This window comes from Nicotiana attenuata, chromosome 12 (assembly GCF_001879085.1).
Source record: "Nicotiana attenuata strain UT chromosome 12, NIATTr2, whole genome shotgun sequence".
Lineage (NCBI taxonomy): Eukaryota > Viridiplantae > Streptophyta > Magnoliopsida > Solanales > Solanaceae > Nicotiana > Nicotiana attenuata.
In genome coordinates, this window is record NC_032000.1 from 43173530 (window position 1) to 43201060 (window position 27531).

The 27531-nt window shown below is 36.0% G+C and overlaps 1 protein-coding gene and 1 pseudogene across 1 annotated transcript; both read left to right on the forward strand.

Moving 5' to 3' along the window:
* Window positions 14396–16201, forward strand: LOC109235620 (hydroxyproline-rich systemin A). The gene is made up of 2 exons (XM_019401799.1): window positions 14396–14515; window positions 15449–16201. Exons 1-2 carry the CDS (start codon window positions 14449–14451, stop codon window positions 15877–15879), a joined length of 498 nt encoding a protein of 165 aa, XP_019257344.1. The 5' UTR covers window positions 14396–14448; the 3' UTR covers window positions 15880–16201.
* On the forward strand, window positions 23710–24381 carry LOC109236249 (annotated as a pseudogene).

Genomic DNA, 27531 nt, shown 5'->3' on the forward strand with positions numbered 1-27531 from the left:
CCAACTTGATAGCCGCTCGAAAGTGTGCCTTTTAGTCACATCGTAAACAAGCAAAGCTCCTGCGGCATCTCTGTAATATGCCCTCGTAACCAAAAGGTGTAGAAGGAAAGCAATTTCAAATTAGCAAAGCTCCTGCGGTGTCTCTATAAACAAGAGAAGCTCCTTCTAAAAGGTGTAGAAGGAATAATGAAAGAAATAAAATAAGAAGGAAATTTTGATAAATTAATTATAAAAAAATAGGATCCCTGATGACACGTGTAAAATAATAAATGGCTTTAGTATTTGACGTGTTATTTTTGTCAGGCAACTGAGCTACACGCTCTGAAGAAGGGGTTTATTTATAATCAACTAGTTGAGTTGAGGTGCTAAAATGGGAAAGTCAAAAGTTTATATATCTGCTTTAAAATCCGGTACAAGTTTAAGTGGCCAGGAGGCCATTTCGCCTTGTTTTTTCAAAATTAACCTTATGTACATATCCTAAAATGTAATTTACTCACGAGAAGAGAAGTAAGTGCTACTATAATTATGCTGCAATATTTAATTAAGGCTAGCTTAGTCACACTAACTATTTTTATTTAAAATTTAATATTTCTTTAATGGGTATGCCCAAAACAAATTGATCACTTATTGTGGATCGGAAGGAGTATAACACTTGTAGGTCCTTTAATTAAGATGGTCTAATCGAGAATATCTTATCAGATAGTAAGATCTTGACCGATGCTTGATTCTCATAAAAAGGGAGACAGTCAAATCTACTCATTTCTTGAATGATCGAAAAGGAATTGTATAATCCACATTGTTTTAATAAATAAATAGATGGTCATTAATTCAAGCGATATGATGCTCTCACTTACTTTTAAGCAAGAGTCTTTGGAGTGTAATGATTATTTATTTGACTGTTCACCAATTCAAGCGAATATTGCCCTTGTACTCTTATAAGCAAAAAGTCTTTGAAATGTACACAGGTTGAATCGGGCGTTCTTCAAAATTTTCAAAAAAATTTCAAGCTTTGAGTATAGGGGTGTCAAATAGAGCAAAAATTGTGTGGGGTAGTCACTTTTTAAAGTGGTATTTACTTTTTATCCAACATTTTCAATGCTTAGCAATAGTAGTCACTAATCTATTAAAGTTAATATGAAAAGATTGTGTTACCCGTTCTTCTATCTCTTTCATGTTAGGGAGAAGAACTGTGCCGCTATTTGTGAGACAAAAGATATTTGGTTTTATCTTTTGTCAAAAGATATTCACAGATGACACTAACTTATTGCAAGTAACATAACGTTTATTGTTAATATAACCAACAAATAGTAAGGCAGTTATAGATCCATAAGTGGCAATATGTTTTTGTCAGTATATTCTAATTCTCTGCGTCATGACCATTATCAGAATTTCTACTTGTAATGGAGTGGAGTCGATTAAAAGATGGAGGAAAATAAATCTGAGAATGACAAACTTGCCAATATTTTTGTCCACACCACAACTTAAGAGGAAAATAATTAAAATGGGGAAATAATGAAATATACATGAAACTAGATAGAAAGAGAGGAAACCATGGAATAATCTCCCAATCTAGTAGAGAACAGAACCTCTAGTACTGTGTTACCACTGGTCTTCTGCTACGTTATGGATCCTGAACTTACAGTTACAAGTTCAAAAGTTAAGGACACTTGGTCCTGAACTTCGAGTTTCAAGTTCAAAAGTTAAGGACACTTGGTCCTGAACTTAGAATTACAAGTTCAAAAGTTAAGGACACTTGGTCCTGAACTTAGACTAACAAGCTCAAAAGTTAAGCACAATAGGTTCTGAACTTACAGTTACAAGTTCAAAATTTAAGGACAATAGGTCCTGAAGTCCTGAACTTAGACTAACAAGCTCAAAAGTTAAGGACAATAGGTCCTGAACTTAGGCTAACAAGCTCAAAAGTTAAGGACACTTGGTCCCGAACTTACAGTTACAAGTTCAAAAGTTAAGGACACTTGGTCCTGAACTTAGACTAACAAGCTGAAAAGTTAAGGACAATAGGTCAACATAGACTTACAAGTTCAAAAGTTAAGGACAAGTAGTCGTTAACTTAGAGTTACAAGCACAGAACTTAAGGACAGGTGGTCCTGAACTTCGAGTTCCAAGTTCAAAAGTTAAGGACATGTAGTCCTGAAGTCCTGAACTTAGAGTTGAAAGTTCAAAAGTTAAGGACACTTGGTCCTGAACTTTTATGAGCAGAAGGGTGTTTTCGTCCGAGCAGATAAGTTTATTAAAGCAGTGACTAAAGACTAAAGACATTTTAAACAGTGGCTTAAAAGTAAATACATGTGTTATTAGTGGCTAACCGTGCACTTCCCCTCAAAGAGACGAGTTGGGCCGATTTTGGACGGGTTAAAATGGGTTGAGTCAAAATGAGCTAAAATTTGGGTCATAGCCCAACACGCCCAACTCTTACCAAGCTTTAATTAATAAGTGTTATTTTTTTATGAATTGTTTAATTACTAAATAAGATTTTTTTTTCTTTTGTTATGGTCATATATAACATATCAAACCAAAAGAAAAATATTTCTAAGATATTTTGACAAAGTTACTCATGTATCAATTTGGGCAAAAAATCAGTCAAATTTTAACTGGGTTAGGATGAATTAGGTCAAGATGAGCTTGAGTTAAACCTTCAGCGGGTCATTTGGGTTTGCGCTGAGTTCAACCTTGAGCGAGTCATTTTGGCTTGGGCCAAATTTGACGCCCTACTTGAGTATACTATTAAAACTTATACTAGACAAAAAGATCTCTTGTAAGGAATAATCTACTCCCAAAAAAGTCAACTTCTTAAAATTGAAGAGTTTGAATAAATTGCAAGCAAATTAGGGAACTCAGATCAATGTGTGGTTAAAAAATCTCTACAACCTAGTACTAATTTTAGAAGACCAGTCTTCTGTTTGTACCTTAGATGACTTAGCGTTTTGAACAGTCCTGAGTAAAGAAGTGTAGTTCAGTTACTTAATACTCCATCTGTTTTAATCTATGTGAACTTATTTTCTTTTTAGTCTGTGCAAAAAAGAATGACCCTTTACTATATTTGGAAGCAATTTACTTTTATGCAATGACTTATACCCACACAAAATATATACGACTCATTTTACACCCTAAGTTCAAAAATATTCCTTTTTTTTAAAGCCCAGTCAAATATATTTACATAAATTGAAACGAGGGAGTACATAACAGAAAAGGACAAGAACTTTACATGGCTCACAATAGATCCCTCAAACTTGCCTCGCCAATACATCCATCTCTCATACCTGCTGTTAGAAGAATCTAGAAGATAAGAGAATCACAACTGAAGGAAATGAAATCTCTGTTTTTCATTCATCTTCTTCAATGTACAGTGGTGTGTATATATATTCACTGTAGCTCCTAACTAACTCTACTAACCGACTCAAGAATACAAAGTTCACGTGAGTCGCACGTGACTTCAATGTGTTAGAAGAATCTAGAAGATAAGAGAATCACACCTGAAGGAAATGAAATCTCTGTTTTTCATTCATCTTCTTCAATGTACAGTGGTGTGTATATATATACACTGTAGCTCCTAACTAACTCTACTAACCGACTCAAGAATACAAAGTTCACGTGAGTCGCACGTGACTTCAATACTCCCCCTCAAGCTGGAGGGTGGTACATATCTAACACTTCTAGCTTGGATAACAGATAATGGTGTTGAGCTGGACCCAACCCCTTTGTAAAAAGATCAGCTAGTTGATGTTTGCTTCCCATATATTCTGGTTGAATCAATCCTTTCTTGATTTTCTCCCTAATGAAATGACAGTCAATCTCGATATGTTCCGTTCTCTCATGATATATTGGATTTGCTGCAATTTGCATTGCTGGTTTACTGTCACTGAACAATTTAACTGGTGTTGATACATCAACACTCAATTCTTTCAACAGACCCTCTAGCCAAACTACTTCAGCTACAGCTGCTGCCATGCTTCTATATTCAGCTTCAACTGAACTTCTACTTATGGTTTGTTGTTTCTTGGACTTCCAGGATATCAAGGACTCCCTTATCTTGATTGCATAGCCTGTTACTGATCTCCTCGTATTTGGGCAAGCAGCCCAGTCTGAGTCACAGAAGGCTGCCAACTTTCCTACATCAGTTCCCCCTTTTTAAGAGTACACCTTGTCCAGGTAACCTCTTAATGTACCTTACCAATCTCAAGGCTGCATTCCAATGTGACAATTTTGGATTTTGCATGAATTGGCTCAGTACTTGCACTGCAAAACTGATGTCTGGTCTATTCATTTTCAAATATAACAGCTTCCCCACCAATCTTTGATAACTTCCAGCATCTGTCAACTGCTCATCATCGGATCTTCCAACATGTTTGTAATACTCAACAGATGTAAGTTTAAGGTTGACCTCTAGTGGTATAGTAACAGGCTTGGACCCAGTCAAACCAACATCTTCAAGCAATTCTAAGGTATATTTTCTCTGATTAAGCAGAATCCCAGATTTAGATCTCAAGACTTCAATTCCCAGGAAGAATCTCAACCTTCCTAGGTCCTTCACTTTAAACCTGTTATGAAGGGTGTCCTTGGCTTCTTCATTCATCTACTTGTTGCTCTCTGTGATAAGAATATCATCTACATATACCAAGATTATGACTATATCATCTCCATGTCTCTTTGTGAATAAAGAGTGATCATAAGAAATCTGCTTATAGCCTGCTTCTACTAAGGCATCAGTGAGCTTGATGTTCCATTGTCGTGAAGCCTGTTTCAAACCATAAAGTGATTTAAGTAGCTTGCATACCTTATGCTCCCCCTGTCTTTGGAAACCTCGAGGCAAATCCATGTATATCTTCAAACAAATCTCCTTGTAAGAAAGAATTATTGACATCCATTTGTGAAAGATCCCAATCTCTTGAGGCTGCAATAGCTAACACTGTTCTCATTGTTACCATCTTTGCAACTGGTGAGAATGTTTCATGATAATCCAAACCTTCTTGTTGTGTGTACCCTTTTGCCACTAACCTGGCTTTGTACTTGTATATTTCTCCATTAGCTTTGTACTTGACTTTATATACCCATTTGGATCCCACAGCTTGTTTTCCTACTGGGAGATCAACAATTTCCCAAGTGTGATTTTCCTCCAAGGCAGTTATTTCCTGCCTCATGGCTTCTATCCACTTCTCATCTTGAGATGCCTCCTTAAAGCTTCTTGGTTCTGCAACAGTTGAGACAAGACTAATGTAGGATTGATAGGGGTCAGGAAGGTGATCATAAGATATATGATCACTAATAGGGTACTGACAGAATGCTGAACTTTTTTCCCCAGTAACATAGTCCTTTAGCCATGTAGGAGGCTTAGAGACTCTACTAGGTCTACCCTTGGTTAGTTCCTGACTATCACATTGGTCCCTTGCAGCTAACTCTTCAAATTGTTCACCTACATCCTGGTCAATAGCCTGCTCATCTGCATCTTGTTCATCAATGACCATCTGTTGCTGATTCATCTCAGCTGGTATGCTAGAATCTGAGGTGTTACCAGTGCTATCAGAACTGATAATTGCCTCAGAGTTGGCCAGATTTTCCTCAACATCTACTGTATTCTCCAAATATGCTCCCTCTGAAGGAGTGTCAGGTTCAATATCTTGGTCATCATCTGAGCTGATAATATGAGGCCTTGCCTCTGGTGTAGGAATTGAATTCAGCAGAAATAGATCACCCTCTTCATTGCCTCCATGGTTCCTTTCCTTGGTACATCTCTGTTTTTCATTCATCTTCTTCAATGTACAGTGGTGTGTGTATATATACACTGTAGCTCCTAACTAACTCTACTAACCGACTCAAGAATACAAAGTTCACGTGAGTCGCACGTGACTTCAATACCTGCTCAGCTACATTTCTGCTTATTTGCTTTGCTTAAAAGTAGTGACAAAATCAATACAATTTCTCAACTTTAATCAACTTCCTCAATTTTGGGCCCTGCTCCACTATTTTCAGATCCCGTTTTTCCATAACCAGCTCCAGTGTCAGCACTTCCCCCCATTGGAACATCTCCACCTTGATACATTTTTGCAATAATTGGACTGCACGAGTTCTCCAACTCCTTTATTGGTCTTCATTGCTTCATCCTCAGCCTTGTACCTCTCAGCTTCTTGAACCATTTTCTCAATCTGTTCCTTACTTAGCCTTCCCTTGTCATTTGTGATTGTAAACTTGTTCTTGACACCAGCGGTCTTGTCCTCAACTATCACATTCAAAATGCCATTGGCATCAATGTCAAAACAGCCATTGATCTGTGGCACTCCTCTTGGTGCTAGTGGGATACTCTTTTTAGTTCAAATTTACCAAGAAGTTTATTGTCTTTGGTCATTTGCCTCTCTCCTTCGTACACCTGACTTAGCACGCCTTATTGATAAGTTGAAAATATTTGCTCTTTCTTGGTATAGTAGTGTTTTTTGGAATCAAGACTCATCACACCACCAACTGTCTCAATACCAACACTAAGAGGTGTCCCTGTATAGGCCAAAATCTTCCCTGAGGAAATGTAGTGTAAAGTGGCGTCAAAGAACTAACTGGCCGAGGTCGACCAGAAAGTACCAAGGTTCGTGACTAAGGAGCTAACCATGGCCGAGGTCGACTGTTGTGTCAATAGCTGTAACAGTCACTATTTGAAATAAGAAATTAAAGAGAATATTCCCTTGGATATTCCCTTCACTTGTACTGTTAGGGTTGTTAGTATAAATCGAAAAAGAGATAAGGGGATAAGGCATGTAATGTTCATTTGATAAGAATACTTTTTGTGAAGACGACTCTTTCTCTGTAGCAAAGATACAAATTTTGCCTTTTTACTAAGATCCCATCATCTATTATTCCATACTTTTCCATCAGATCCGAGAATAGTTCTAATATTCTAGGATTTGTCTGTTATTCATCATTGTCAGACAGAAGAATCATCCACCTCATTCATTATTGGGTGAATCATTCTCCTTACTTACATAAATGCCATTTATTGCTATTTATTGCTTGATGTTCCTCTGTTATTGCTAAATACTTTGGAGTATTAAATGCGCATTACTCTCAGTTTCCCACCAATATTATATTTATGCTATCTAGTTCTAAATCAAGAGATATTATCATTAACTAGGTTTAACCTTTTATTACATAAAACTTAATAGTTTAACCGGAAGTTAACATTTTTTGGTCAAACAATTTGGCGCCGTCTGTGGAGATTTTCTAGTTAAATTTTTAGTTTCCTCTAGATATACAACTAGCACGGATTGATAATAAAAAAAAGGAACAAAATTCCCTTTCCTTGTATGCATAAATTGGACATGGCAGGTGCAGAGGAGAAAGAACAAGGGTAATACCCTCAAATCCCTAAATTTAGGTCTCCAATTTCCAAGCCCTAAACCCCCAATTTTGCTACTGATTTTCCATAGATTTCAAGCTTACAATGTTAAAAATCATCATAGAAACAAGCTTAGGGTCCAAAAACCTTACCTCCACAAAACCCTCTCGAATTCCCTCTTCAATTTGCTCTCCAAAGCTTTCTCCCGAATGAAATATGGTGAAAAACCACTCAAAATCGCGAAGGGCCAAATATATATGTTCTGCCCCAGCTAAACCGCTTCTACGTACAAAATCTCGCACCTGCGGACCCGCACCTGCGGTCCCAGGTGCGCATCTGCGGAAACCACTTAACCGCACTAGGACCGCACCTGCGATCATAATACCGCTGGTGCGCTCGAACAACCGCATCTGCGGTTCCAGCTCCCCATGCCCATTTCCGGATCTGCGACCCTCTGGGTGCTTCTGCGAGCCCGCACCTACGGTCCCCAAGCCGTAGGTGCGGCTATAACAAGATTTTCAGCACTTCAGCTGCAAATTCCAACTCCAAACCTCCCGTCAACCATCCGAAATCACCCCGAGGCCCAGGGACCACAACCAAAAGTACGGACAAGTCATATACCACCATCCAAACTTATACCAATCTTCGAAACACCTAAAACAACATCGGAACATTGAATTAACCATGGATTCAAGCCTAAGAACTCCAAAAACTTCCGAATTCCATTTTTCATCAAAAAGTCTATCAAACCTCGTCCGAATGACCTGAAATTGTGCGCACACATCACATATGACACAACGGACCTACTGCAACTTCCGGAATTCTATTCCGACCCTTATATCAAAATCTCCACTTCCAACCAGAAAACGCCAAAATTTCAATTTCGCCAATTCAAGCCTAAATCTACTCCAGACCTCCAAAACTCATTTCGATCACGCTCCTAAGTCCCGAATCACCTCCCGAAGCTATCCGAATTGTAAAAACCAAATTCCGAGATCGATGCTCACAAGTCAACTCCCGGTTGACTTTTCCAACTAAAAGACCAACTTAAGAGACTAAGTGTCTCAAACCCTTTCCAAAACCATTCCGGATTCGAACCGACTAACCCGATACCATATAACACAGATAAACAAAGCATAAAGATGGAGAAATGGGGGAAAACGGAGCAATAACTCATGAAACGATCGGCCGGGTTGTTACAGTGATGCCGTGCAAGATATTGTGAGTGAGTGTTAATGCACGTAGGGTGATGCCGTATTCTGATATTTATAATGCACGAAGGGTGATGCCGTGCCGTTTCTATTGTTTTTATGGTAAGGACGAGAGTAAAAGCACGAAGGGTGATGCCGTGCCATTCTTATCTGATTTATATGGTGAGGTTGAAAGTAAAAGCACGAAGGGTGATGTCGTGCATTTTTCGTTACTGTATTTACTTGTTGTTACTGTTCAAGGTGTACTAGCTGTTTAAATTCTCTACTGTTGTGATTCTTATTTTTTTTGCAATCTCCTCAGCATGTTTTCCCCTTTCAGTTATTATCTGTTAAACTTCCATTTGTTGTTATTTTCTCGATGATTTAACTGCACAGGTTCATGTTATTGCCGTGTCCTAGCCTCGTCACTACTTCGCTGAGGTTAGGCTCGGCACTTACCAGTACATGGGGTCGGTTGTACTGATACTGCACTTTGCACTTTCTGTGCAGATTTCGGTACCGGACCTCGTTGATCGGACTTGGGTTACTGCCTTCAGTCCATCAGGAGACCCAAGGTAGATCTGCCAGCATTCGCAGACCCTGGAGTCCCCTTCCGTTTATCTTAGTTTTCTCTGTTTTCTTTCATTTCGAGAACATATGTATTTCTTCAAACCAGTATTTGTAGTAACTCTTAGACGTTTGTGGATTGTGACACCAGATCTTTGGGTAGTCGTGTATTAGTATTTTAAACTGTTATAAAATTTCCACACTTCTTATTTGTTTAGTTTAAATTATTGTTAATTACTGTTTTGGTTAGTGATTAGCTTGTTAGATCTATATCTGTTGGCTTGCCTAACATTCTAAGAGTTAGGCGCCATCACGATCCCGACGGTGGGAAATCCGGGTCGTGACATCAATATTTCATTTAAGTTTATTCACAATACATACATACATACATACATATATATATATATATATATATATATATATTCGCCAGGACTAGATACTATATCCATTCTGCATATCTATTCAATTGTTCATAAATCATTACATTGAATCCCAATCTTTATACAAAGTTATCTTTATAGATTGACGATACTCGATAGTTCTCCAATATGAACTTGAAATTGAGAGTTTGGATTGTTGTTTTATTTGTGTAAAAGTGCAAGATGTAATTGTATTTGTATTCAAGTAAGTATTGGATCATAGTAAATCTATATCTAGTTTAACGACCTAGCTCTCCCCCTTGTAACAGAACCCCGCCCTCCCCCCTCCCCCCCCCCCCCAACCCCAAACCAAACCTCCGGATCGCAAAAAAGGAAAGCAATCAACGAAGAAGGATTAAACCACATATAATAGTAGGCAAAATCAAACGTGAAATTCTTAATCACAATTTCTCCACCTTAAACTAACTACAGACCGAGTCTTAAATGGCAGAAGGCATCGAGCTTAATAATCAAAGTTAAAGTACCAATTCTTATATAAGGCTCCTTGCTTCACACTTGGTGGCATTCACAAAGTAGACTTTTAGAGCAAGAGAGTTTACAAACAATATTTTGTGAGACATAAATTATAGTCGCTATTTAATTATGTGTGTTTGCCTTCACTCGAAAACTCTAGCCACGCTTTGGCTCCTATTCGAGTAAGACATGCTCTTGAAACAAGATTCACTCATTCTTTTCTCTAACGATTATGTGAACCTCTTTAACAAGGGGATTTTGTGAGATTATTAAATTTTTGTTGATATTTTTATGCTCCCTTTTACATCATTATGATATTTTAACTTAAACTTTCTGTTTTTATATAGCCGTACATATGTTATGATACTTTAACAACAAAATTTTAGAATTTTTTTTTTTTAATTTGCTCATTAAAATTATGTCATATAAATTGAAATATATAGATGAAGTACATTAATTTAGCCAAAGTACCGGCTTTCGAAATTTCGGTTGCGGGAGACACAATCACGATAAGATGTAAAACTTCCTCTATCCACAAAAACAACAAATCAAAATTATATATTGTTCGGCAAGATTTGATTGCAGATGCAATTTTTATAATTTCAAATTCTAATTTGCCTTGTCCATCGTTTCCTTTCGTTTTTAGATGAAAAACAGATGAAAGTATCATGCTCCTATGACTCTCCAAATGGTATTAAGTGAAAGTTGTGTGTTGATAGCTCCAGCCACTGAATATTCCACTCGATTATCTTTACAACTTTGCAGAAAATCACCAATTACTCCTATATATATATATATATATATATATATATCGCTATTTATTGCTTTTCTTTGGTTGAATATGCATACAACAACTATACAATATAGTGCGCAAGGACCATTATATGCGTGTCCCAAAGGCAAAAAACAGCTTTTATTGGTGACGCACTGCTTCCCTCTCTTGACTTCGATTTAAATGTTGTGCACTAGCGTACACAAGATTTTACGCAAATAATGTCAATCTATTATTATTATTCAGCGTGTATATAGATTGAGTCTAGGGATTTAAGACTTTACTTCTTATACCACTTAAGAACTAGCAGAAGATTTAGTTAACTGCTATATATCTTCAAATTCGAATTTAGAGAGAGATTATAGGACTTGTGTGACTGAATCCTTATACATAACTAATATTTAAAGGACTCTTCCTCTCGACTGTAAAATTAACCGAGAGTCTGCATATTGGACTTTCTTTCATCTTTCATATTTTTTACTTCCTTATACTAATTAACTATGCATTTTCCTTAATTTAAATACTCTTCATGGTGTGGTGGAATTAATATGTATTTGTAGCATCACTTTAGTAGATAACTTGAGATAGGACTAGTAATAGAAACTAGGCAGTGCATACAAGAGCGAGGAATAGTTTTTGTTAATTATCCAAGGAATTAAAACGCTTTGATAACGTAAACGGCACTCTGAGCTACAGCTTTTATAAAAAGTTTATGTTTCCATATATTTTAAAGGATAGTAATCAATTAGGCCAGTTCATAAAACCATTTGTTGATGTTCATTTCACTTCACAAAATTTGCTTTTGGGAAGTAAGTTGATCGCAGAGGCGTAGCCAATGAAGAAGTCACAGGTTCATCCCAGTAACTTCGGCTTAAACTTTGTATATGTGTTGAAATTCCAGCTAAAAAAGTAGAAAAATAGATTTTGAACCCAATAAATTAGACGCGATGTAATAGAATTACACATTTAACCCATAAAATTCAAATTCTGAATACTCCTTTGATTGACTGCATCGGGCCTATGTAACGCAATGAGAGAGAGAGTCAGTGGAGGTCCAAGACTCAAAGGAGGTAAGCATAATCTGAAGTACAGTGAATCGCATGTTAATATAAATGGAATTTTTCACGTGAAAATTGAGTGTGTGGTGGCTGTTTTTTGAGCATGCCGACCCGTTGTGCACAAATGAAAACTTATGGAAAGATCGACCAATCATTTTCAGATTAAAAAAGGCAAGAGAGCATAACAAGAAAAAGAGTATTACAGCTAACGAGCTGTATCACAAAAACTTATGTATTCAGATGATAAAAACTTACTCGTATCGGATGTTTACACTTAATATAATTATATTGTGTCGATTTAACATGGTTAAGAGATTTTATTAGGTAAAAACATGTACTATTTATTAATCATGATTAAGTAAAAGAAGTCTATTTACAAACATTAGTCATGCAATTATTAGTATGGTGCAAATATCCGACCTCGTATTCAGATATTACATGCACTGAATTATTCATTAGTGCATAAGATGTGTTTCTATATATATAGTTTATTTTTGAAAGTTAATTCTTTGGATGGTCATTAAACTTAAGGAAATAACCTATAACAGTTTGTTTTTTGAATAATAAAGTCACTTAACTATGATCATTGGCAAACTCAATGATCTTCTCCCTGCTCATATTACTGATAATATTGCTCACCTGGAAATAGGAGACCCAAATGAGGATGACTTCCCTGTTTGGATTATTTCTAATGATGGGAAATTTTCTTCAAACACAGCATGACATTCTATTAGATTCAAGAAACAGAAGAATGTTTTCATAAACAAAATCTGGCATAATTCTATCCCCTTCAAAATGTCTTTTATAACTTGGAGAATTTTCAAAAATAGATTACCATTTGATGAAGTTATTTGTAGATTTGGTACTAACATTATTTCCAGATGTTCTTGTTGCTCTTCTACGCATGTAGAAACAGTGCAACATGTGTTTAATAGTAGTGAAGCTGCCAACTTCATATGGAATAACATAGGAAATGCATTTGGAATCAAACATCAACATGAGCTTATTATTGCTACCTTCAAAAGATGGTGGGAAACAACTGCCAACAATAAAGTGTACAATCAAATTCTTAAGATAGCTCCAACAATCATATGTTGGGAACTCTGGAAATAAAGGAATGCGTGCAGATATGAAAAACAGAAGAAGTTTCAGCTGAACACTATGAGACACCAAATAATATGGACATTGAAAGCAGCTATCTCCAACATTGTACCTGGTGACTACACTCATATGGAATGGCCCCTTGATAAAATTGAGAGACTCAGACCATCACAAAAATGGATACAAGTTACATGAGAGTTCCCTCTACCCGGCACTGTCAAGGTTAATACGGATGGAGTTTCTGCAAAGAAAGTGGGAAGGCAGGCATTGGAGGGGTGGTCAGGACAGTCAAGGGGACTTTATTACGGCTTTTTCTATTCCTAACAGCTGTGATAGTAATACCATGGCAGAGGCTAAAGCACCAGAGTTTGGAGGAAAATGGTATAGTCAAAATAGGTATACTAATTTCTGTCTCGAACTGGACTCAAAGGTCATTGTAGATATGCTTACGGAAGGAAATACTAACAACGTGAAGATAAAAAGGGTGATAGACAGAGCCTCCTTCATAATTAAACAAACTAGAGCTACGCTCAGGCGTTGCTTCAGAGAAGGGAACCAGGTAGCGGATTGTCTTGCTAAATTGGCTACCACCACAAATCAGAGAAGGGTGTATCGGTCATTCCGAGAATTGCCTAACAGTGCAAAACATTTTCTCCTAGATTAATGGCAACTTCCTATTATAAGAACAAAGTATGAAAAATCTAATTTCTTTGTTAGTTAATTTTGTTCATAGGTCTCAAGAAGGAGGGTGTACATATATGAACCTCCTATCCTTCTTTTGGGTTGTTTGCATCACCGTTGTTGCATTTTCTGAGGTCAGGCCTAGCCCCCCTCTTGCGCTTTTTTGAATACAACACAACCTAGACTGCTGTCTGGGCAACTTTATATAAAAAAAAGTCACTTAACTATTGATTCAGATAAAACAAAGCACATCGAAGTTATCCCTTTAGAAGTGCGATCCTTCCTCGAATTCGGCATATATGCAAAATACTTCGTGCACTGGGGCTGCTTCAGTGTATGATAAAATTCCTGGTCTTCTGAGTACAAAAAAAGTTAAGACAGTTTTCAGTGAGTGGTGATCAGTTAAGTTGAAAAACCTCCAAGTGTAAGAGTCGTTCCTTACGTGGTTATTGGCTTTAAGTTATGTGTTTTAGTTTATCAATATATATCCTTATTAATTTGTGAAGGGGAACCTTGGAGCAAGGATAAAGTTGTCTCTGTGTGACCTATAGATCACGAGTTCGAGTCGTGGAATTAGTCGCTGATACTTGCACCAGAGTAGGCTGTCTATATTACACATCCTTGAGGCCTACCCCGACTCTGCGTGAGGGCTTCCCTTATATCCCTATTAATTTGTAAACGTCATCCTAATTAACATGATTTAAAAGAAATACAGTTTGATAACAAAGTTTGGTTAGTTGCATTGCGCACTAGGGCTTTCTTTTCCCCGTCTATAAATAGAGACTTCAGAGGTTCTTCCTTATACAACAATTTCGAATATTAACTGAAGGACAAATTGATTCTCATAATGAGAGCTCTCTTTCTCATCTACCTTATTCTTGCTCCCTTTAGAGCTGAAGCAAGAACTTTGCAAGGTATATATAGCACTCTCTTTCTCTGCATCTCGATCATTTTATGCATCATATCCTTTGGTAATAGAATAAGAAGTTTGATTCAATTTAATATAACCAGTGGCGAAGTCAAAATTTTTCCTAAGGATGTTCAAATTTGGAAGAAGTGAAAATTTTTCTCCGTCAAAGGATGTTCAATATATGTTATATACCTTTAAAACCTAATATTTTATCTATATACGCAGTATAATTTTTCGACGAAGGGTGATCAATTGACCACCCTTCAAGACATGTCGCTTCCCACTGAATATAACGACAGCTGAAATTAAAGCTAGACATCTACTGTTTTATTCAATTATAAATTCAATTTTCTGTCTTTCTTTTTGTTATTTTGTAGTACTGAACACTGATAGTACCTTAATTTTAGTCACCTTTTGTTTAAAGTGGGCTGCATGCATGGGATCTGATAGTTTTAGTAATTAAGCAGATACTTAACAACTTATTTTTCCTTTATAATGGATTTGAGTGTGGGTTGTGTGAGTTTTAAATCTTTACTTTTTGTCCCAAAATGATGTTTTACTTTCAGTATTGATTGCAAGTACACCGAGCCGGTTGAGGGCTAGCTCACATTGATCTATTATCCATATATGACACCAATTTTTTTTAAGCAAAACCCTAGATATATATATGACACCACTTGTAGAAGGGTTTCTTTACCACCTATTCGCAGGGGCTGATGTAAGGTATAATCAACGGCTCCAATTGAACCCATAACTTTTCTACGCGAAGTAAAAATTGGTATGCAAAAGTTCATTAAAATTGCAAGAATAGTATATATGAACCCATAACTTAAAAAATATAATGGATTCAATGCTAAAAACTTTAAAAGTTGAACCAATAGAGTTTAAATACTGGATCTGGCTCTGCTTACACGATATCATATTCCTGGATTTGCAGAAAATGATGAGGGGCTGAACGTAGGATCTGGTTATGGAAGGGGTGCACATCTATCACCACCATCTCCAGCTTCATCTCCACCGAGCAAGGAAGTATCCAACAGTGTCTCTCCTACTCGCACTGATGAGAAAACCTCTGAAAACACTGAGCTCGTGATTGCAACATTTGCTCAAGTGGAAAACATTAATCAGCTGTTTTCGTTTCCAACTTCATCAGTCAATTACTACCAATTAGCAAGTTTCAAGAAACTGTTCGTCTCATACCTTCTGCCTGTCTCATACGTGTGGAACCTGATCAGTTCATCGTCTTTTAATCACGATCTTGTAGATATTTTTGACACAAAGTTCGACGAAAAATACTGGAATCATAAGCCTTTATCACCACCATCTCCAAAGCCAGCAGATGGTCAGCGTCCTCTTCAGTCCTATTAAGCCTCGTATCTCTATTCTCTAGTTTGGAGTATTATGTGTACTAAGTAGCTTTTATTTAGTATTTCTTTGTAAGCTGCTTTAGTTCACTTATCAATTATGATAATGGTCGAATAACCTTAGCTATTTCATAACATGGCTATAGGGTTGTAACTTAGCGTGGTCGTTTGGTTTTCAGATAATAAGTTAAACGTGAATTAATATTAATGTACGGATTGTAATGTGTATTTCTTGTTTGATGTTTGGTTTGATGTATTAACAATTACTAATGTGTAATCTAAGATGGTGTGTGTTTTGTTTAATATTATGAAAGTTAGTTTTGTTATTTAGTTGATCCAATCAATGTGTGTGTGTATATAATATATGTAGTGTTATCCTATCTGTGCTCTAGACTATTAATTAATAGGTAATTTGTTGGGCGATGCTTTACTGCAAAACTCATGCAGATATCTACTAGTATTTGTTTAATTTCCAAAGTCAGCAAAACTCATGCATAGGTCTACTATTTGTTTCATTTCCGAAGTCAGCATTCTGAATATCACCCAAGGTTAAAACTCCATTCATTTGATATTCCCTCTAATAATTGTTGAACTTCGACCGATAATTGTTGCACTCCCTACATTTCCAGAATGAGAACATCCATAAGACCATAACTGGAAGATAAGAGAATTATATTAGGACCTTGATGAAAGACCTAAGAAAGTAATTTAAGTTTCATGCACTGTTGGTATAAAAAAAATACTCCCTCCGTTCCAATTTATGTGAACCTGTTTGACTGGGCACAGAGATTAAGAAAAAATGAAGACTTTTTGAATTTGTGATCCTTAACAAGTCAAAAAGGGGTCCAGGTTATTTGTGTGGCTAAAAAAGCTTTTCATTAAGGGTAGAATTGGAAGTTTAAGCTAAATTGTTTCCAAATTTAGAAAGGGGTCATTCTTTTTTGAACGGACCAAAAAGAAAATAGGTTCACATAAACTGAAACGGAGGGAGTATTAATTTGCACAATTAGGCCACTTACGAAATAATTATAAGTAAAAATTCTACTAGTATTGTTTGTAACCTAATAAAGATGATAGATGATTTACTATCACAAGTAAAACTACGTTATTAGCGTAAAAAAGAACTATACGAAATCAGTGCACATAACTTGAATAAATAAATAAGAGCACTCATTCCCATTATCAGCAATAAGCATCCTGTAAAGCTGTCTAATGGAAAATAAGACTCCACAATAGTTTACAAGAATTGGGGGTTTATAATTAACCAAATGACGGTTCCATTGATGTAATATTGAATAGAAATAGAACTGAGTCTTAACCAAATATAATACATTAGTTTAACTTGTAAAGTTTTGTCGAGAAATATCATTTACAAAATACTAAAGGGGAAGATTTATATATAGCCATTTGGAGATCACTATACTCGATCAACTAGTCGATCATAAGTTGCTATCGACTCCTTTGTCTGTCACTTCTCAAGCCAGTGGTGTATATATGTAGAGCGTAAATAACGAATTCAATATATTTTACGTGAAATATAAATATATGTGTGTAAAACATCACCAAATTTTTTTTAAAAAAAATACTAATAATACTATTTGAACCCATAATTTGTAAATTTAAACATTATATATAGAGCCATATTAAATTAATTTTGAATCCATCTTTACTTCAAGCCCCAAATAAATTTCATGGCGATAGTAACTAGTGGGAGTGGCCAAAAGAATCTAAAGAAAAGCTACGAAACCATTATTTAGATTTCTACTTAGGGACTGCTTTAGTGCAAATGCAGTCTCATGATTCATGAATGCGTTGGATTTTTGGGCACCGCACTATTCAGTTGGTGGTGGAACCGCTCTATATATAAACTTTTAGAGCCATTAATAATGCTTTTGCTACTGCAAAGTATTTTTCATGAATGAGTGGCCACACAAAATAAATGATGTTGATGATAACATCGTCAAATTTGTGGAGAGTGGGCACATAGTCTCTTTTATTTTTTTTAACAAGTTTAAATTTTATGCACCGATCGTATATTATTTTGTGCAAATGTAACATGCAACTAGGGTGTTCATGGTTCGGTTTAGATCGGTATTTCCCTAAAAAGAAATCAAATTAAGTAAGTCGGTTTTTCAAATATTAGAACCAAACCAAACCAATTAAGTCGGTTTTTTCTCGACTCGGTTTATGTCGGGTTTTATCGATTTTTCGGTTATTTGTCGGTTATTTTTTTAAATATAAGACATACATTACCAAACACATATTCCGGCGATCACATTTTCAACTTAACACTATCAAATCAATTTCCCTTTGAGAAATCTATTATTTACTAAAATATATTGATGATAATTGAATCAAATAGTGATGAATAATTTAAGGACTCAATTAATTTTTTTTTTTTAACATGAAATAGAATCTTATACTTAACAAAAGAAAACTACCAACAAATTAGAATATAAAGGTAAAGAACTGTACTAAAAGTGCAAACGATTAACATTCACCATAAAATTTTTGAAACTTTGTATAAAAATATACATATATAGGTGTAATAATAAATTTGAAATAGCTACTCCTATAGTCGGTTTGGTTCGATTTTTTTCGGTTATTTTTTGATTAAAACCAAAACCAAACCAAATTTGATCGATTTTTAAAGTTCAAAACCAAAACCAAACCAAACCAAACCAAAGAGTATCGGTTTTTTTGGTTGGTTTAGTTTGGTTTTCGGTTTGGTGCGATTTTTCGGATTTTTATGAACACCCCTACATGCAACTATAAGTAATCGCTTATAGTAATCTAAGTATTAAATAAAAAGAATTAGATCAGTGTAATATATAAGATAAATACTTTTTTCATCAGTGATAGATGTTTGGTTAATAGATCAGTGATATAAAGGCTATAAATAACTTTTTATGCGGTGAACGTAACAATTAAGTAAATTATTATGCAATATCATTTACACATAACACTTATTATACAGAGAATTGACACCAAATTCAAGAACTAGTTTTAATAATTACTATACACACATTAAAGATACTTTTACCAACGCATGCTACTTTAAGGATATGTTGTCGTTTTCGATGCGATCTTATCATGACATTGTTAATTGTTATACGCATATTCTTATTTCAAACTTTCTTCTATATAAGTTATTTTTTAATAATTTATACCTGTTTTAATCATAAAAAGTTTAATATTGAAAATCAAATGTTGTTAAAGTAATCTTGCGTTTTTCGTAGAAAATTGTACTTTGTTCCTGATGATAGGCTATAATTGCATATTTTAGTCGCTTATTACACTCGAATTTACTGCACTTTAATTGAGTTTGCGCTTTAATCGCTAGTGTTTTGCACTAATTGTGTATTTTATGCCTTGTAGGTGTGATTCCGAGCTATATAGATGTTATGGAATGAATTTAAGTGATTTGAAGCTTTGAAGTCTGAGTAAAAGCTCAAGGAATTAAGCTGGAATCGTGTTCGGGGGTCAAATTTGATAATTAAGTACGAACGAAGACTTAAGGAGGCATATTATGCACTGTCTAGTAAAATAGATATAACTTTTTGCTCAGAACTCCATTTGGGCTCCATAATATATGGTTGGAAAGCTAACTCAAAGGGCTACAACTTTCATGTTTTACGTTTTTCCAAATTCCAAACGGAACAGGGTGAAAAACCGCGGTTCCACCGCGATCGCGGCAGAACCGCGGTAGAAGATGGTCGCGGACAGCTGAAGAATCAGAGGGCATGTTTGGCCGCGGTTCCACCGCGACCGCGGCAAAACCGCGGCAGGAGGCGGAAATTTCAGGGGCTTATGTGCAAAACACGGGATTTTAAGCCCTAAACCCTATATTAAACCAAGGAAGCCGGCCAAGAAAGGGAGGGGACATATTTTGGACATAGATTCGACCTAAGGAGGCAAGAACACATTGGGAGCAAGGCGGAGAATTCTTCTACGAGTTTTTTTTTTCCTCTTCCTATTTTTCATTGTTGGTTATGACTTTTAGTATTGTAGTTTTACATACTATTATGAATAGCTAATTTGTTATCTAGAGTTTTGATAGAACCTTTTGTAGGATAAATTCTTGTTATGTTTTTTATATAATTGAGCCATATCTTTTCTCTATTTGTTCAACTACGTTTATATTGTGGTTGGTTGAAGTGCTCTCAATTAGCTGTGCCTATTTAGTATGCATAACTCGGGAGAGAGTGCATATTTAGGTAGTTGTTGAACAACACCACTCCCAGAGTATATGAGGGATCAATAACCGAGGGTTTAAAGGTGGGATTAGGGATAACGAAGCCTTGAGAAGTGAGCTGTATTAAAAGTCAGCTAGCGTATCTCGGGAGGGTGCGTCTAGTAAATTGTCATAATTACTCGGGCGAGAGTTACGGTAATAAGAGTGCTCATGATCGGTAGAGAATACTTAAGCGAAATTATAGAAGACATAGCGGGAAGGATTCCGACAATTGGGGAAATCATAACTCTAGACCTCCTTAATCTTTTCTCTAACCCTCAGTATCGTTAGTTGTTAATTTACTATTTTAATTTGTTAGTTAAGTAGTTAAACACAAGAATCTTAATATCTATAAGTTAGGAATTGTTCAAGCTTGTCTTCTTGGTGATAGTGAACAGCTGTAGCTAAACCTGAGTTCTCTGTGGGATTCGACTCTGGACTTGTAAACCGGATTATATTTGCAGCGACCGCTTAATCCTTTTTATAAGACATAGTTGGGCGTGATCAGTTCCAATGAAAATTATATTGATTGGCACTCCTTGAGCATGTCTGTGATACGTTTATTGTTAAAAAAACAACTCAGAAAGCTTTATAATTTACCGGAAATTTTAGAATCATACTGTTTAACTAGCGGATCATATATTGAAAATAAACGGTTGTCGTCCCAATTACGTGGCACTATTTTATTCGGCACCAAGTTTAAGAAAGAAAAAAATTGGAGACACATAGTCTAAAACAAGTCAGAACATTTGTAATGAACTAATCTTTGAGTACGCGCGTGCATTTTATCTCATTATAAAGTATAATTTTTTTAAAAACTAACATTAATATTATTTTGTAATTAGTGTTTGATTTACATATGTAAACAAAAAACAATATAAATTATGAAAATGATGATTTGGCAATCCTATTCAACTAACTCAGTAAAGGAAGAAGCTTTGCCCTGTAAGTCCTCAAAATTCTAATTTTTGTATTGCAAAAAATATAAATTATTAATTATATCTATAATTTATCCAACATAAAAAGCACTTAGGAAGAGTGAAAAAAGTCGATCAACATTCACGTTAGAATTTTATGCTTTTATAATAGTATAGATAATAAACATTGTAGATAGATTATACTTGTTTATCAAAAAATTTAATACAGATAATGATTCTTAAATCAAATTCTATTAAAATTATAGTAAAATTTAATTAGTTAAATCTAAAATTCTAAATATTAGATAAAATCTTAAATCTCTATATAACATTTCAACATAATATATTGGTGAAAGAATAATATAATTTTTTAAAGATATAAATTGGATATGTCGATCAACTTCATTTATGTGGGAATTAATAACTTCATGTAAATTACTCCATAAATTTCTAGGTTGTTAGGAATCACAAGTATTTTCAGTTTTTGTTAGGTTAATACGTAGACTTCAATAGTTTTTTTATTACAAATATTTTGTTTTCAAAGTTGACATATAATAATAAGTAACCAAACAAGTATTCTTCAAAAATAGTTCTATGTTTCCAAAACCAAATCTCGTTGTTCCAATAATTAAAAACTTTGGCTTTGTTTGTGCTCTTAAGTTTTATAAATATATGTTTGTTTGTGTGACAAAGAAACATACTCAAATTATAAAGTAAGTTATATTCTATAACTAACCTACGTGAGAGGGTTTATTTTGTTCGAGTTAAGATTTATTCTATATGGAAGACATATATTTATAATGACCGGCTAATAGTTATTTTATCCAATTGGAATAAGAGATGTATTTATGTAAGTTAAATTTTACTTGACTTGAAATTCCTAAATATTAGGAGTTTTTACTTAGTTCAAATAAGGAAAGACTTAATAGCCAAAATTTTAATTAATTTTAGATTCCTAAATATTAGAGAAATAATTAAATGACTATTTTATCCAATGTGAAACCTATTTTTAAAAGGTAAACAAGGCGAACGACATTTTGATAGAGCTTTCGTGCTTTTAATATAGTATAGATAGATATAAATTATCTTATTAACAATAAATATTAAAGTTTAAAGTTAAATTATTTGTAAATATGAAAATATTTTTTTAAACAAACTAAAAAAAGAAGTGTCTTATATAAAATGTGATAAAGATAGTAGAAGATTATTCATGACTAATTTTAATATCTTATAATTCCATTTCATTTTTGCACTTCCTTTTTAGTCTGACATAAAAAATTTTTGATATTTAAAAATAATTTAACTATTTAATTTTATTCTTAATAATATATTTGTAACCATCCAAATATCTGTGACTTGTTTGAGATACTTGTGCACTCAAATACAACACATAAGCTAGGACAGATGGAGTACAACTTTCAGTAGTTTAAATTACTTAGTTTTCATGTGATAGCTCTATCAAATTAACATATTGCATATTATTATTATATTATGTAACGACCCGGCCGGTCGTTTCGAGAGTTATATATAGCCCCGTTCCTCGATCTATTTTCTGCTCCTTTTGTGTTCTACAACTGTATTATGTCTTACCGGGTCACTTGGTTCCGGTCCGGAGTGGTTTTTGGAGTGAATTGAGACACTTAGTCTCTTATTTGAAAGTTTAAGTTGGGAAAGTTGACCAGATGTTGACTTATGTGTAAACAACCTCAGATTTGAATTTTGATGGTTCCGTTAGCTCCATTAGGTAATTTTGAACTTAGGAGCGCGTCCGGAATGTGATTTGGAAGTCGTGGTAGAATTTGGCTTGAATTGGCGAAAGTTGGAATTTTGGCGATTTTGGCCGGCTGTGAAAATTTTGATATCGGGGTCGGAATGGAATTCTAGAAGGTGGAGTACGTTCATGGTGTCATTTCTGACTTGTGTGCAAAATTTGAGGTCATTCGGATGTGATTTGATAGGTTTCGGCATCGTTTGTGGAATTTGGAAGTTTAGAAGTTCTTAGGCTTGAATCCGAGGGTAATTTGCTGTTTTGATGTTGTTTTGAGCGATTCGAAGGTTCAACTAAATTTGTATGATGTTATGGGATGTGTTGGTATGTTTGGTTGAGGTCCCGAGGGCCTCGGGTAAGTTTTGGGTGGTTAACGGAACATTTCTTGGCTTTAGAAGTTGGTAGATTTTTTGGTATTTTGTTGCAGAGTTTTTCTTCATCGCATTCGCGAGAGGGCAGTCGCGTTCGCGAAGGGTTAAGGTGAGCTGAGGATTTGTTCTTCACGTTCGCGAAGAAGAGGACGCAAACACGAAGGGTTGGACTGAGAGTGCCTCACGAACGCGGGAGTGGTTACGCGTTCGCGAAGAGGTATTGAGGCAGCTGGGGACCCCAAGCTTTTGGTCTACGCGTTCGCGAAGAGTGGAGTCGACAAAGCTTCGCGTTCGGGAGGCCGGGTTCGCATTCGCGAATAGGGGTGTGCATTCGAATCGATTTATCGATAAATCGAATCGATTATTTGTTATCGGTTTATCGATTTATCGATTTCGATTTCGATTTTTTCCTCTTCGGTTATCGGTGTATCGATAAACCGATAAGATATACTAAAAAGACAAATATACCCTTATTCTATAATACCCTTTCCTTTACCCTAAGTCCCTAACCCTATAATCGGCAGAGCAGCTTCTCTGAGGTAACCTGGTTGATTTCTCGTAGGGTTTCAGGACTGTACCTAACCAAATGGCTCCAGCTAAAGCTGATCCGTCCCCAAGCCAAAAAATCTGACCCCAAGGCACAGGCAGCTAAGGTTGCCAAGGCCGTCAAGTCAGGATCAACCTTCAAGAAGAAGTCACAAAAGATAAGGACAAAAGTTACATTCCACCGACCCAAGACTTTGAAGAAAGATAGAAACCCCAAGTACCCTCGTATCAGTGCACCTGGAAGGAACAAACTTGATCAGTATGGGATTCTAAAGTATCCCCTCACCACCGAGTCTGCGATAAAGAAGATCGAGGACAACAACACCCTTGTTTTCATCGTGGACATCAAGGCTGATAAAAAGAAGATTAAGGATGCCGTGAAGAAGATGTATGACATCCAGACAAAGAAGGTCAATACCTTGATTAGGCCTGATGGGACAAAGAAAGCATATATGAGGTTGACTCCTGACTACGATGCATTGGACGTTGCCAACAAAATTGGAATCATTAAACTAGTTACCTGTTTAGAATTTTACTAGAATTTAAAATCCTGGATTTGAGTTTTTAGATACACTTGAATGGAAGTGCCTTCTATTTTCCATTTTGAATTTTGTGTTTTGGAGACATGTTTTTTTCCGTATAAGAGAAATCAACTTTATGCTGCAGTATTTCTTTCTCGAAAAAAGTCCCTAACCCTATTATTTTCTCTACCCATTCTTCAGCGCCGCTTTTACCTTTCTCCCTCTCTCCCGCGAACTGCAAACCCAACAGAGAAAGTGAACACTCCGGCGACTTCAATAGTACGTTTCTCCCTCTCTCTCCGGCGTACACCAAATTTTCTTATTGGTGTGATCGATAACCGAATCAATAAGCCCCAAAAATCGATAAATCGAAATCGAAAAAATCAAAACCTTATTGAAACGATAACGATAAGCATATGTACAAATCGATAATCGATAAGTAATTATCGATAAGGGTCAAAATTGAATCGATAAATCGAATGCACACCCCTATTCGCGAAGGGTTAATTTGAGGGGCAGTCAGGATGGCCTACGCGAATGCGAGAGGGAGGTCGCGTTCGCGATGAAGGCTTCGCAGGGTTCAAAAATGAGGGTTCCGGGATTTTTCACACTTCTAACATTTTTAGCTCGGTTTTGGAGATTTTTGAGAGGATTTTGAACGTGATTCTCGAGGTAAGTTTCTTAATAATTATGTTTCCCCACTGATTTTCCCACCTAGTTGGTGTGTTTTTGAGGTGTAATTTGGGGGTTTGAGGCTTGAAAATTGGAGAGATGATTGTGGGGATTTGAATGGCCATTTGGTGTCGGATTTTGATGAATTTGGTATGGGTAGACTCGTGAGTGAATGGAATTTCTAGTTTTGTGACTTTTGTCGGATTCCGAGACGTGGGCCTGGGGGCCGGGTTTGAGCCAGTTTCGGGATTTGAGCCCAATTTAGTAGTTTTCTTGTGGAATTGGTTCCTTTGGCATATATTGATTGTGTTGTATTACTTTTGGTCAGAATCGGGACGTTTGGAGGCCGATTCGAGAGGCAAAGGCATCGCGTAGTAGGATTTTGCTCGGATTGACGTAAGTAACAGTAGTAAATCTGGTCTTGAGGGTATGAAACCCCGGACACTGTGTCTTGTGACTATTTTGGAGGTGACGCACATGCTAGGTGACGGGCGTGTGGGCGTGCACCGAGGGGATTGTGACTTGGTCCGTCCCGTAGAAACTGTAAAGTTGAACAATATGCTGTTAGATAGATGAAAAGTTCTACAGACAGTTTCTCTCTTTTTACCAGCTTCTTAGGCATTACAAATATCCGTGACCAATAAATTTGGATGGAGAATAGCATTGTTTTGATTAACTGAAGCCTTCCTGCATAGGATAAATACTTTGAATTCCAGGAAGTGATCCTTCCTATCATTTTCTCCAATAGTGGTTGGCATTGTGTTTGAGAGATCCTCTTGGTTCTTAGTGGAACACCAAGGTATTTGAAAGGCAATTCTCCCCTGCTAAAACCAACTGCTTGCATTATGTCATGTTGTATGTCTTATGGTACACCCCCAAAGTATATAGAACTCTTTGCCGCATTTTCTTTTAGCGCAGATATTTTAACAAATTCCATGAAGCAATTGTATACCATTTGGACAGACAAAGTATCTCCTCCGCAGAATAACAATAAGTCATCCGCAAACCCCAACAGTATAATATTTATCTTATCACATCTGGGATGAAAGTTGAAGTCAGGATCATTCTTCAAGGTCTTGAGCAGCCTAGTAAGATATCCCATACCAAGGACAAATAGGTGTGGAGACAATGGATCACCTTGTCTTAAGCCTTTCCTAGCTTTAAATGGTCCCATAGATTTCCCATTTATAAGAATTGTGTAGGACACAGTGCACACACAAGCCATTATCCATCTAATAAACCTCTCCGGTATATTCAGACTAGCCAGGACTTGCTCTAGAAAAACCCATTAGATGAAATCATAAGCTTTTTGCATGTCCAATTTAATCATAAATCTAGGTGATATACTCTTTCACCAGCTCATGACTTGGAATTATATTATTTGTGATAACTCTCCATGGTACAAAGCCTGACTGACTTTTATCTACTAAATGATCTATCACTCCTTGTAGTCTATTAGCCAAAATCTTGGAGATGATTTTATACAGCAATGTGCAACAGGAAATAGGCATGAACTCTTTAATAGTTGAAGGATGGTGTACCTTTGATATCAAGGTAACAATAGTTACATTGATAGGCAAGTACATTTCAGTTGTATTGAAGAACTGAAGTACTGCCTTGGTGATCTCCTGACTTGTGATGCCCCATGATTTTTTAATGAACTTTAAGTTGAAACCATCACACCCTGTATCCTTTAGATCATCAATCCCTTTGAGTGCATTGTGAACCTCCTCTACAGTGATAGGTTCAATTAGTTTCAGCTACTGGCTTCTATCTAGCACCTTTCCTTTTTTTTCATAATGTCTGATTGTATAGGTGGTATAGCATCAGCTAAGGATCCCAGTAACTCTTTATAGAATCTCACTATTTTCTCTTCCATTGCTTTCATTGACTGTACTACCTCTCCTGTATTGATCACCAGACTTCTGATTTTGTTTTGGCTTATTCTATTCTTCATACTGGCAAAGTAGAAAGCAGAGTTAGAATCTCCCAATTTCAGCCATTGTTTTCTAGATTTCTGCTTATATATATTCTCCTCTATGTTAACACATTTCTCTAGTTGTTTCTTCAGTTCTTTCTCCTCATCAAAATTCTGTGGAGGTGAGTTAGTAGTTCTCATCTGTTCTTGCATCTCATTTAATTTTTGCCTAGCAGTCCTTACCTTCACATCTACTGCTTTAAATATAGTTATATTCAGCCTTTTTAGTTCTTTCTTAACATCCTTCAGCTTTCTCCAGATTCCAGTCATATGCTCCACTTGTTGAGGTTTGTTCCAAGCTCCTGCAACTATTGGTAGGAAGTCCTTATGCTCTGCCAAACAGTTGAAGAATCTAAAGGGCTTTGAGGCCTTTGGCTCATCCCCAAACTTGACACACAATGGAGAGTGATCTGAGAAGAAAGGATCCATAATCGCAACATTTAGTTGGGGCATGTTAGTTACCCATTCTGCATTCACTATCACTCTGTCGATTTTACTTAACACATGGGAGTTAGTCCATATGAAGTTTCTTCCCACTGTTCTCATTTCAGACATCCCAGCATGTTAGGATTTGATATTCGCTAGTTTATTTAGTTCATGTCTAGATAGGATTTGTAGTCAGAATTAATATAGGAATAAGCTTTCCTAT